This window comes from Bombyx mandarina, chromosome 25, assembly GCF_030267445.1.
Source record: "Bombyx mandarina strain Sakado chromosome 25, ASM3026744v2".
NCBI classification, from domain to species: Eukaryota; Metazoa; Arthropoda; class Insecta; order Lepidoptera; family Bombycidae; genus Bombyx; species Bombyx mandarina.
In genome coordinates this window covers 8,034,979-8,048,584 of record NC_143231.1, presented here as the reverse complement: position 1 = coordinate 8,048,584, position 13,606 = coordinate 8,034,979, and the positions used below count along the sequence as shown (strand labels likewise).

Sequence of the window (13,606 nt, the reverse complement as noted above, 5' to 3'; positions counted from 1 at the left end):
CTTCTCTGGACTTTCACAAATAATTCAAGACCAAAATTAGCCAAATCGGTCCAGCCGTTTTCGAGTTTTAGCGAGACTAACGAACAGCAATTCATTTTTATATAATATATAGATAGAAGATAGATAACATTTAGATCGTAAAAACACTCATAATTATAAATGTAAAAATATTTTTAATTAACTATCATCATCATCATCAACAGCCCACAGTCGTCCACTGCTGCACATAGGCCTCTCCCAATCTACACCACTGTGCCCGGTCTGCGACTCTCCTCATCCACTTCTTGCCGGCCACCGTGCGGAGGTCATCGCACCATCTAGCCAGGGGGCGTCCCACGTTACGTCTTCCGCTGCGTGGTCTCCACTCGAGAACCCGTCTGCTCCAGCAATCGTCAGTCCTACGGCATATATGGCCAGCCCACTGCCACTTCGCTAGCTGACTCTTTGAGCTATGTCGATGACTTTAGTTCCCTGTCGAATAATCTCATTCCGGATTTAAGTATACTACTATGTATGATGTAACTATACTGAGACCTTAGAACTTATATCTCGAGGTGGGTGGCGCATTTACGTTGTAGATGTCTATGGGCTCCAGTAACCACTTAACACCAGGTGGGCTGTGAGCTCGTCCATCCATCTAAGCAATAAAAAATTAAAAAAAATATTATATTATATCCGTATAATTAAGTATACGACTCCTAAAACCAAACGAAATGCAACCAGTATATCTATTTTTGTTTTTGTTTTTTTACTATTGGATGTATGTAGTGATTATTTATTTTATTTTCTATCTACATTATGTTGAGCTCTTATTTATGTACATTTTTCACGTAAACATAGACTGTCTGAAATACTATCGTTGTTTAATTTATGATGACGGAGTTACGTTTATTTTAATTCGTCATTTCCGTATGAGGTATTTATTGATCGATTAAGTGACATCCGTTCGACCAGTGTTACGTTAACGTGAAAAAGGTCAAACCACTATATCATTACGGGGTAATTTACTTTTATAATAACAAACGTGGGATTGTTATGAAAATACACATGGTTTTTCGTGAACAAAGCAAATAAGGCTTCGTATTCAAGGGCCCTAACTAGATTTTCCCCGGTGTTATGAAACAGAAATCGATTTAACAAATCAAATGCTGTGAGTCGATTATTCATTCATTTTATTTAAGTTTTTTTTATTGCTTAGATGGGTGGACGACCTCCTGGTGTTAAGTGGTTACTGGAGCCCACGGACATCCACAGCGTAAATGCGCCACCCACCTTGAGATATAAGTTCTAAGGTCTCAGTATAGTTACAACGGCTGCCCCACCCTTCAAGCCGAAACGCATTACTGCTTCACGGCGGAAATAGGCAGGGAGGTGGTAACCACCCGCGCGGACTCACAAGAGGTCCTACCACCAGTAAGTCTAGGCGATCCATCATCTATCATTTAGTTACATAATTATCTCAAATAAATTTAATTTATCTGAATTAATTTAATATAAAATAATATTGTATTCCAGATCTGTGTTATGTAGGAGGAGCGTTCGGGTAGTATTTTTTTATTATTTTTTTGTGCCATCCGAACATTTTCGTGGGGTAAAAATAGCAGATACTTACGTTATGATACCATGATATCCGATGTTCCCGTGGATTAGCTTTCACTGAGCATTCGAAGTAGACGTCGTCACCTTCTTTTATCTCATGTGGATTTAAGGTGCTGCCCAATGACAACGACACGACGGGAGGATCTACAGTAAAATATAAAATAAAAAAAAAAAAACGCTTAATATTAATTAAAAAATGACGCAGTAATTAAACAAGCTTGAAATATATTTATTACGAAAAGTTGTACCGACGTCAATGAACCTGAGGTACCTTATATAGATGGTTATATAGTGTAAAGAATATCTAAGGCTTTTATATCTTATCTTGTATAGGCTTGGAATATCTACTGTTGATTTATTATGTGTGTGTGAGTATATTAGTATGTATTGTATGTAAGTATGTATATTGGTATATATTATATGTAAACGGTATATATCTGTTTATTATATTTATATATTTCCTATAATAATGTATTGTCTATGGTACACCGCAACGTACCTGCTATATTTTTATATTTTACAGAATTTCTGTAAATTAAACGGTTGTGTGAAAGAGATCGCTTTTAGCGATAAGACCGCCTATTGTACAAATGTATGTGCTTTTTGACTGTTTTTTTAATGAAATTGTGTTGGTGTGCAATAAAGTGTATTCTCTCTCTCTCTCTCTAAGGCTTAACAAAAGTTATGGCTCTTTGGCTATAGTAGGTAACCTTTAAGATTGTGTTCTAGAGGTCGAATTGAGAGCCAACAAAAAAGTTATTGACCTTAGACGTTCATTCTACCCACGTGTTATTAAGTCTATTTTCAACTAAACAATCGCCCATTACTTTTCTGTTACAGCTGTCATTATTATGTTTTTTTTTGTTTACTAGTCGAGTTCAGGTAAGTTTAGGATCTGCCGCGAGGCGGGCGATGACAGTTTATTGGCCATTAAAGACCAATAACGATGTTGCCCGCAACCGGAGGAAGCGCTCGTTCGCCAAATAAACATTTACGATTCAACCGTTTAAATTGTTGCCGAAACGATTCACGCCGAGAGCGGGCAAAATTCTCCGAGCTCTAAATGCATTACGGTTCGCCGAGCAGAAGTAAATAGAATTTATTTATATTTGAAAATTAATTTCCCCTGTCGTAATGGAGTCAGCGCGCTTCCTTGCTCTTTTCGAAAGGTGACCGTTTCTAGACGGATCGCGTTCGTTTTGATTGGACGCACCGACTGTGAACTGCTTTTCTTTTTTTTTTTTCTTCCTACCTAAGTCTAGAGAGGCTATTCCAGCGTAACCGTAACTAGTAGGTGAACTCACGGGGCTCAAACCTGACGATGATGCTAACACGAACCCTAGCAAGAGTCGTGCTTCGCAGAATCTACCACCGGATCGGAAACGCGACCCACTGAGAAGATTCGGCGAGAAACTGTGGGCTGTGTCTGAGGGTTAATTTACTAGTCGAGCCCTTCGTCGCAAGCGACGGGTTCGACGAGAACGGTGACCGGTGATTGAAGTACCTAGAAGCACCGTTAGTGGATCGGGAGGATCCGAGATGACGTGAACTGCGAAATCGTAACAAAGACATTGTTCTGAAGTGACGACGAGCTATTTAAAACAAAGATAAGCCTCATTGTCAATATGTAAACGTGCTCGGTGCTAAGCTCCGTTTAATCCCTTGAAGCGTTTTGCGATTCCACCACGCCGAGCGGAGAAAGGGTGCCGACAGCCTCACTATTCTGAATTAGTTTTGGCCGGTCCTCTGCGGAGGTTAAGTGTTGGTGTTGTGTGTTCTCCAACACTAACAAGGTTTTAATTACGTTTTACCGAGTTTCTCTTCTGCATACAAGCTTTTAATATTGTTACGCGGAGGAGGTCTGTTTTTAAATGTTGACAATTGTCCGTTAAGTTGAATATTTATACAGAAGGGGTTAGTGCTAAATTACTTGTCGGCTTTTGTTGAAACAGTCACCCTTCGAGGTAAAATAGCCAGTTTGATGATCTAGTAGGTATTCATGTAATAAAATTGTATTTACCAAACGTTTTGAATTGAATTTGTTTACGTATTTGAAGAAAAATGATAATTTATTTTATTTACCTTAAAAAAAATATTAATAGATTAATTTTTACATTTTTATGAGCAAACAAGCTTTTTTAAGGTTTAGCTTGTAAAAAAAAGGTCTGATAGCCATATTGCTAGCGTGAATTAGGAAAATTTAAGATTTTTCTGTTTTCGATTTTTAGTACACATTGTTTTTCCTCCATCGTGGAAGTCGTTTGTGAGCACCTGTTAGGTACGTATTTCATTCGAAATACTAGTACTTACCTACGAGGCTTGAACACTAGTACATTCGCATCGTTCTATATGAATACACCGGATTTATAGCCCTTTAGTTAGGCGACTACGATTTGTAAGTAATTCATTTAGTTAGGCGACTACGATTTGTAAGTAATTCACGGTCCATCTGGTTTTAAGTGTATACCGAAACACAGAGATATAACAACGTCAATGTCGTTTTCAATATCTTAAGACTTAAATATTTTATTATTTACTAGATTATTATGTACTGATTGGCCTAGCCTTCAAAGCGGAAATCATGAATACTGCATCACTGAAATAGGATTGATGCTGCCTATTTATATGAATTTTCAATAACAAATTGCCGTTTTTAGACGGTAGATATAGACCGAGACGGAGTATCTATAATAATATAATATTATATAATATAATTAATATAATTTCATGTGTGGTGTTAGTTATTGTACCTTTCTTTTTTCCTACCTAAGCTGATTGTCTTGAGAGACCATATCAGCGTAACTTTAACTAGTAGGTGAGCACAAACCTGACGATGTTGCTAACACGAACCCTAGCAAGCGCCGTTCTTCGCAGAATCTACCACCGGAGCGGAAATGCGACCCACTGAGGAGATCCGGCGGGAAACTCAGTGGCCTTATAGTACCAATGACTTCAAGAAAAGCTATGTGACCGGTGTGAATTTGAATTTATTAAACACATCTGTAAATTTTACCCTATAAACGCAGTTTTCTTAATGGAGAATGCCACTATATTTTTACTGACGCTAGATTGTTTAGCTGAATACTGAGGTTAAAATGAAAACGTCACCTTTGAACTTAACCACAAATTTAAAGCCTTGTTCCTTGATTGAAAAACAGTCTATTTAACCCACTTGACGCGAACTATAGTTTGTCATATATTGCTTTATAATAAGGACAGTTAGCTCCTGTTCGGAAAAAAAAAGTTTATTGAAGGAGGTCGACATCGTTCAATATCGTAATTTTTTTAAATATAGTGCCATATTTAATCACCTATAAATGTTAAATAATGATTTTGATTGTAAGTTACAGTAATTGAATTAAAATCGAATTGAAATAATTAAGATAACGCAGTGCCATTAGAAAATTAAATCGCTCTGATTTGCTACGGTGGCAACAAACGGAACAAAATTTTAATTACAAAACGGTGACGCGTGTTTTAATTGTAGGCAGTTTAATTAAGAAAATTCGAAGTGCTTCTGTTTATGGTTTCACATAATAACGTAACTCATTTTGCGAGATACCCAGAAATGCCAGTCCCCAATAAAGTGAGAGAGCATTTACGGGAACACAAACGACGCTCGAAGTACCTATGTTTTTGGTTGGAGGCGAAATACGCTGAATCGTGACCACGTTTTACGTTGGTCCGTGGATTTTTTTATTTAACTTTTATTTAGTAAATTTATCCACTCAACACAATTCAAAGATATAGTCATATTTAGCATTCATCTAAGCTTATAATCGTATCGTAGTTGGCCTAAAATTTTCTTTATTTACCTCATAGAGATTTCGAAGAGGCTTTCGAAATTAGATTAAAATTAGAAATTTGTTACCAGAAACAACTTTTAAAATATATATTTTTTTATGTTTTTTAATGTTGTTGATAAGAAAGTAACACAACAAACGCTCACATTTGTTTAAGCATCTTGCGATGGAAGAGATTGAAGAGAGATGGAAGAGGTACCCTTTGTTACGAAATTATTTAAAAATTAATCTATAGATCATTTTTTTAAACGTTTACCCTTTCGTAAGGATATTAAGCTACAAAATGTTTTTATTTTTTTATTTTTGTGAGTTCGATAAGTGAACTTGATGGGCATTTAAATTTTAAATTTTTTATTTCCGCGCGAAAGCAACACCTGGACTTATTGCTGACGTCAATGGACGGTAATAATAAGCTGTCCACTCACGTAAATAACACCGAAAGAGTGCTTTGAAAGGAATGTGCTTTTTTGTCGGGAACATGGAGTGATGTGCTGTGAATTGTTTATTTTGCCAAGTTTTTTTGGGTCATTGACTGCTTAGGATTTGTGAAAGCTTACACATAAATCGCACTCTATATGAGTAACATGAGGGGGTGTGTAGCCTTGTACATAAAAACCACAGGGTGTGTTTTTTTTCTGTTGATTTGAGTACACTAGTTGTGTGAATCAGGTCACCATCCATCTGGTGTTCACTGGTTAGCGGAGTCAATAGATAATCTGCATGGCCCATCCACACGAGACGGGTGTCTTGATTGTTTTGCAAAGCAAATTTTTTTTTGTTGTTGCTTAGATGGAGGGAAAATCTAACGGCCCCCTGGTTTTAAGTGGTTTTAAGCGGTCACCGGAGCTCATAGAGTAAATACTGCCACCCTTGAAATATGAGTTCTAAGTTTCAGTTTTCATAGTACATTGTCTCATCCTTCAAACCGAAACGCATTATTGGCTCACAGCAGAAATAGGCAGGGTGGTGGTACGGATATGCGGACTCAAAAGACGTTCTACCACCAACAAAACCACCGTTGCATCGCTAGATATGAATGCACTGGACGCCTTATCCTGCCACGACGACTCCGAAATTCAACTGACTATATAAAAAAATGAAGAAGTAAAGTATTTATTCCTCATAAAAAGAATGTTTCGTCTTTACAGCCTTTTAAAAACCAATTTTCGATTAAGAAATTTAGAGGACAGTTATCAAACTTCCCCTTGCGTAATTCCAATCAGAAAAAGAATCAATTACTTCGAATAATTTCGGTCGAAAGGAAATTTAACGATCAAAGTTTGGAGACATCTTTAAAGGATGAAGTTGTTAAGTTACTCAGACAACAATCAAAACGCAATGTCTTACTGAAATTACAACAATACAATAATTATGTTTGTATTTTATGGTTTTATAAATAGTGTTCTTGTTGGACTTTTTTTGAGACTTCGTCTACAGACGAGGGTCCCCATGAACACAGTATAAGTGTACTTATTAATTAAAACTACTTATTAGCCGACTTTATCAAAAGCACGAAATTGGACAATTCGTTACGTGAGTTTTAATGATACGTAATTAAGTAGCTAATTAGAAAACGATTTAAAACTTCTTTTTATCGACATAGCTTAATGACTTTTAAAACCATGTGAGAAGAAATAAACCCAGCAGTTTATGACTAAGAAATCAGATAGATTATTGAAATTAGGTTAAGTGTGATATTTGCACGGTGTTCTACCTAGACGACGATTAGGTCAGGGGATTATCAAGTCTTCTCCCGTGTCCTTTTTCATGGACCGCTTTCTGTCTTTCTGGGTGTGACTCTTGATATCTCCCAAGTTTCTTGAGCCTTGGAGAGTGTCATCGGTCGACGCTCATCTCATGATTAGAGGGGTTCGAATAGGGTTCGAGGTACAATACAAGGTGCAGTACGAGCTACCTTTTTTTTGGTCGGGAGGAAATCGCCGGACTTTTGCCCCCCACTGGGGATGGCGGGCGGTACATGTCGGAGTCGAGCCAACTAAAATCTCCTGTCGCTCAAAAACCAACGTCCAAACCTCACGTTAGACAGAAATCATGAAAAGGCAAAGGGGGGAAAGTGAAGCGTTTAATGCGGAGCACATCTCTCCCATCATCCTCCCCCTCGAGACGCCGGACCGGCAGTCGTTGGTGCCATGACCACCAGCCCTCTCGGACGAGGTAGCTTAGCCTTGAATTGGATGGTTGTTGGACTTTCCGTGCTCATTTAGAGTGCGCAGTGTCGCAGCTTTGGTGTTATCAGTGCGGTACTTCAAATTCGGTTCGTAAGTTGATCGCTAGTTGTAGTCCTGGATAACCGAGGCTGTTCTCCAGGTCGGATTGGGATCTTTTGTGTCAAAATATTATATATCTTTAATTATCGATATATTATTATACTTGATTTTTTATTTCCCCTACCTAATTATCAATAACTTTCTTTAATTATCTATTTATTATTAAACTTGATCCCCCCCCCCCTACCTAATTATCAATAACTTCCAGAGACTATTCTGGTTTCACCGGACGAGTAGCAATATTAGTGTTCACAGATCACTGAACATACCATGAGATTGGAATCGCGACTCACAGAGAAGATCCGGCGAAAAACTCAGTGGGTCGTGTCTATGGGTTAGGTTGCACGCCGAACGCAATCGACGAGTTCGACGAAAACGGTGAAAGGTAAGTACCAAGTGGTCCAAGTGGTTCCAAGTGAAATGCCTAATAGCACCGAGAGTGGATCGGGAGGATCCTACATGACATGATTAGGACGAGGCTGTGCGTTGCCTCGTCGTATGGGTCGGGTGGGTATCTACTTCGTCGCGGCTATCTCGAAAAAATCATATTTGAGGTCTATTTTATTGTTATCGCCACCCTTCGTAGTGGATTGCATGAATGCATTACGGCAGACCCATACCGGGTGTTTCACGCTAAAACGCCCATCATTAATTACGCCCATAATTGAAATTAAACAATACACCAAATAAATTACAACGAAAGCCTCGTAACGAAACTGCAAATCATTGTGCCATCATTCATTAACAGAATAAGAGTACAAAAGGTGTCTTAACTTTATTTGTAAAGGGATTTGTCTCGTGTATGCGCGTCAGGCGTAAGATCGTCTCTGCTGCGAGAGCACCTACTTAAGTAGCAATGATAATTACGCTTAACGACGTCAGAGATGTGAGAACTGGTTGAGCAAAGTTCGTTTTATTGCGTATTTTGCAGCAATATTCGTTTACGGAACGAGTATTCGAGAATTAAGAAGTTCGCGTTACTGCGCCCTCGGCGTTCGAACGATAACGTTGATTTCTACAAACAATTCCACGCTTATTTTAGTATATTTCTTAATTCCACAATACGTTTGTTTCCGTTCTTTGATATTTCGTTCAGTTCTTTTTATAGCTTGAGCATAAAATAATTTCATTATGAATTTATTACTTTCGTTCGCTTCGCCATCGTCTATGTTAAATATATTATGAGATACAAAATTAATGCATCGTATATTTGTGATAGCATGATTCATTTCTTTAAGTGCCAACAATTAGTGTACTTTTTCTAGATTCAATCAGGTGACAGGGCAATTAAATGACTGCCTAGACCCAAGGTGAGCTCTGGATAGGCCAGCGGCTGTGGCGCCGACGACCCACCCTTCGGTATTCAATGAGGAAGACGGGTTCTCCGCGAAACCCTTGAAAATTTTCGACCCTGGTGAATTCTCATGAAGTTCGGATGTGGCTTGTTGAGCTACAGAGTTTTAGTCAGTTCAACTCAGACATGCCCGATCCACCGCCTTCAAAGCGTAGGCGGAAGCCAGGCGATCTGTTCCTGGCCAAAAAGAACCTATTTAACAAGTAAAATACGTTAAATTGTTCATTTTATTCTAATGGGCTTGGTAGACGTCAATCTGTCATGAAAATCTTAATAAAAATTTGGAATCTGGTAATCATAACGTCCTATCGGTTCAATTGTAAATTTTAACTATCCAGGAACTCACGTAAACAAACAGTGCTAGTAAAAACCACCTAGAACTTTCAACGTGGATTAGATTGTAACGCTAGATTGTAGCGCGTTTCACATTTATTTTTAAAAATAACCCCAAACTTAAAACTTTAAAAAACTATTACAAATATTTTTTTTACATAAAAAATATCTAAATCGGTCCAGCCGCTTTCAATTGATGTCTTTATAAACGAACAGTATTTCAATTTTATTTCTATAGACATGTGCTTTAATACAAACAGCTGTCACTTGCCATTCAATTGTATTATAAACTCGATTGAAAAAAAATTATTGAGGTTTTATAAAAAAAAAAAAAACTGATTTTTACCTACAAAGTTTAGCTATCGATGGCATTTCAAAGAAATTGTTGAAAAAGCAAAAAGTCTATGTTGTAGTTTTCACAGAGTTTCGATCGGATTTTTATCTTCGAAAGATGATGACTCGACACACAGTGAGTAAATGTTTTAGATGACTGAAATATCTTGATACGAAAATAGCTTACCGAAAAATCTGGCATCTGGTGACATCAAATCTTTTAAGATTGTGTTTCCTTTTTTTAAAGTTTTTTTTTAGGAATTTCCTGGATCTTTTAAGCTACGAGAGACCGATCACTCGATTTTAATTATTTATCATGTTTATTTTTCAAATTATTTATCGGTACAAAACTAATATCAATACACTAGTTTCAACTATTCAGTTTTGTACCTAATTCTTTCCATTTAAATTGCCCAAAAATATTAGAAGATAGATTTGCATTGACTAAATCATAATTAAGATTGGATTACATATTGATTTGGCGCGAAAGCGCCTCATGTCACATATTAATTCCAAAGAGAGAGTTTTAAGTAAAACCGCATAGAATTAAATCTCATCTTAGATTAGCATATGAGCTTATGGACATCAAGACATGAATGCCATCACTTACCTTCATGAATGAGGCCCAAGTCTTAATTCTATTGTATATCAGCTGTTTGAATATTCCAACCCTAGTGCGTCAACAAGCGTCTTACCCCAGTATGTGTCGTTGTTGATACTTCGAAGAAAGACTCATAAACTGCTTAAAAAGTACTAAAGGTGGTGGGAATCATTTCAAAATAGAATTTTGTTTTATTTACTTTGCTATAGTACCGCGATGTGTGGCCTAATTTTACATGTTTACAGGTTTATGTAAGGAACAATAGATTTGAAGCGATTCACGGTTTCTATAATTTGCTGTCAAATACGTATTTAGCTAAAGATTAAGACGTAAATTCACTTTGGCATCTACGACGATGACTAACAGTCGTACAGAGAAAAACTTCAAAAGTTTTTACTTTTGATAACAAAAGATTCATCTTTCTGTAAAGTTAAATAATGTTATCCGAATATTATTTTTTAAAGTAACGTGCTCAATCATAGTTTTCGGTTTTAATTACATTACGCAATCCAAATGTGTGTATGAACACGATTTATTGTATAGTTGACAGTCTCATTATATTAAAAGCGTTTGTTTAACGTTAATATAATGAACGTTCAATTTGAATGCTTTATATCAACAAAACGAGGCTGCGGTTTATTTAGCTAGCAGTCCTCAAACTGGAATTAGTTTAATTATATTAACTGTGCAACTAAATTCCTAAATTGTTCACGTGGAGTACGCATCGGTAGGTATAGTGGTACGTTTCACCGAATCACTTTGTGGTTATTTAGTAGGCAGTCAATTTACCTGTTGGAAACTTACCGATAATTTTATAAATATTTTAAGATCGATATTAGTATCACAATTTCGGTTTACGCCCTTTGCATTCCACAAAATATCACAATGGATTCGAAAGATCTACTTCGGGCAGCACTAGTTGAGTCACGTCCCTAACCATTTAATTACACAAATTATTGTTTATTTTCTAAAATTGATTATTTAAGGATATAAACATTTTTTTTTAAAGACGAAGATCTCGTGTTCGCCGCATGCTCAACCTCAGAATCAGAAGGTTGCGTGTTCATATCACGTCGGGGTCACCACTGTTGAGTCTGTGCTTATATAGAGCGTGTTTGATATTATGCAGGGTGATAATTATTGACAAGACACGATAGTTTGTAAGCTGTTTATTGTGCAACGACTCGACACACACTGTCTAAGCTAAGCCCGCTACAAAGATTATGTATAACAGTCGGAGGTACTTACATACAACATTCAGTTTGAATGAATCTTCTATGCTCTGGCCGGGTAAGGCGTTATTGTCCGCTTGGCACTTAAGCTGGACATTGTCATCGTCAGGTAATGGGGTGAACATCAACTGACTGCTGACCCACGTCTCGTTCGTTCCTTCTGTTACCTGGTGTTTTATTTTTATTAGATTATTCTACTGTGCGTAGTTCGGTATTCATCAATATTTGAGTTTATGTAGGATTGTGTCGCCTAATTTCTATTGCTTAATACCATCGGGGATAATGTCACCGAAGGGCCAATAGGCTTGTTTTGATAATCTCATTTTAACGTTTTAACGGCTCTAATACTAGGCGTATTGGGCTAGATGACTGTGGCGTTCAGGCATCGACCTCACGTGGGTGGAAAGATTCGCGTTGCGATTTCAATGTTTCTCAAATAACTCAATAGGTCTGTTTGTCGACAGTAAGAAATGATGATGAGCATGATTGCTATGAGCACGGAAGGGAGATGCATAACAAAGTGTGCAAATATGAAGTTAATGCATTGTAATCATGCATAAATTGGTATTATCATAGCTATGTTATGCTATACAAATACCTTTTCACTAATGGTGCTGGCAGTTATTTTTGGGATATAAAGAATAAAATGTATGTCTCTATAATATCATTTCTCAGTTTTTATATAGAAACATCAAAATAAAAGAATCCGTTTCGGAAGTTAATGGTAATTACATCTGGACCATTTGCAAGGTTACCATGACATTAAATACTCATCGTTTCAGAGAGTTCGTTTGTGAAAACGCAATGGAATGCAATATTTGTGTTCGTATCTTCACCCCGCGATATACGAAGTCGTTGACCCCAGGCGTCAGCTGATTTTATATTAGTTAATATGTATCCAAAGAACTTAGTTACATGCGAAAATTGATTTCAATTTTCGAATTAACCAGTCTTCATTTTTGGGTATAATTTCCTTATATTCAGGAGTTCATTAAAACAAACAAATACCTGATTTGAATGAGTTGCAAAAAAAAAAACTCAGAAAATTTATTACACGCGATTAAATAGACTTCCCCATAATTTTACGAATATAAAATTTGAATGCGATAAAATGTTACCTTTCCCCTTTTAAATTTTCTGTTATCTTTGAACCAAGTGAGCTGGGCTGAGGGTCGGCTGCCTTCCGATACGCACGTTAGCGTGACGTGTCGCTCCGACGATAAGGTGACTGGTTTGTTCAGGATCTCTATCATGTTCGGTTTCACTGAAAAATTATTTCTGCTTTAATACATTTAAAAATGTGTGATTGTTTAATGCGATGGACTACTTATGTTGGGTGAGCTCGGTATTAAATCGAGATATAAATAGCTTGTTAAAGAACTTGCCTATTTCTGCCGTGAAGCAGTAATGCATTTCGGTTTGAAGGGCGAGGCAGCCGTTGTAACTATACTGAGACCTTAGTACTTACGTCTCAAAGGTGGGTGGCGCATTTACGTTGTAGATGTGTATGGGCTCCAGTAACCACTTAACACCAGGTGGGCTGTGAGCTCGTCCACTAATCTAAGCAATAAAAAAAAACTGCTCGCCTGTGACAATGACTGTGATAATACCCATGAACGACTGGAACATCATCAGCTAGGCTCTGAGCTTTTCTAATTTCGTAAGTAATAACAAGAACCATGTTAATTCAGTACCTTCAAAAATACGACTTCCAGTAATAAAGAGAGATAGAAGGAAGAACAAAAACGAGTAAATCATTTACTAAATGTAGTTAGTGCTAATGAATATTATGATAACACATACCCACACGCAATTTAAGATATCTCTTTCATTTGGTATTTCTCCTGAGAGAGTGTATCAGAGATTTAATTAGTGATTAGATCTACAAAGATTTTAGATTAGTTAAAAAAAAATCAAGGAATTTTTAATGTTTAAGCTCCAGCACGAATGGCTTAAAGTCATTCATCTAACCGACTGTGTGTGGCATTGCTAGTTATTATGCAAAATTTAGATTACCAAATGTTGAATCGATAACGTCATCATTTGCCCCTAGTCTAGAGAAC

The 13,606-nt window shown here is 37.1% G+C and overlaps 1 protein-coding gene across 3 annotated transcripts in view; it reads right to left on the bottom strand.

Annotated features, from left to right (window-relative positions):
- The window catches only part of LOC114249309 (protein turtle homolog A), a 99,860-nt gene that overhangs the window by 15,703 nt on the left and 70,551 nt on the right, over positions 1–13,606 (bottom strand). For all 3 annotated transcript variants that reach the window (XM_089738728.1, XM_089738727.1, XM_028182828.2), the window contains exons 7-9: positions 12,662–12,807; positions 11,560–11,710; positions 1,613–1,743 (exon numbers count right to left, since the gene is read on the bottom strand). In XM_089738728.1, the coding sequence (XP_089594854.1) occupies positions 1,613–1,743; positions 11,560–11,710; positions 12,662–12,807 (428 nt within the window). The remainder of the gene's footprint in view (positions 1–1,612; positions 1,744–11,559; positions 11,711–12,661; positions 12,808–13,606) is intronic.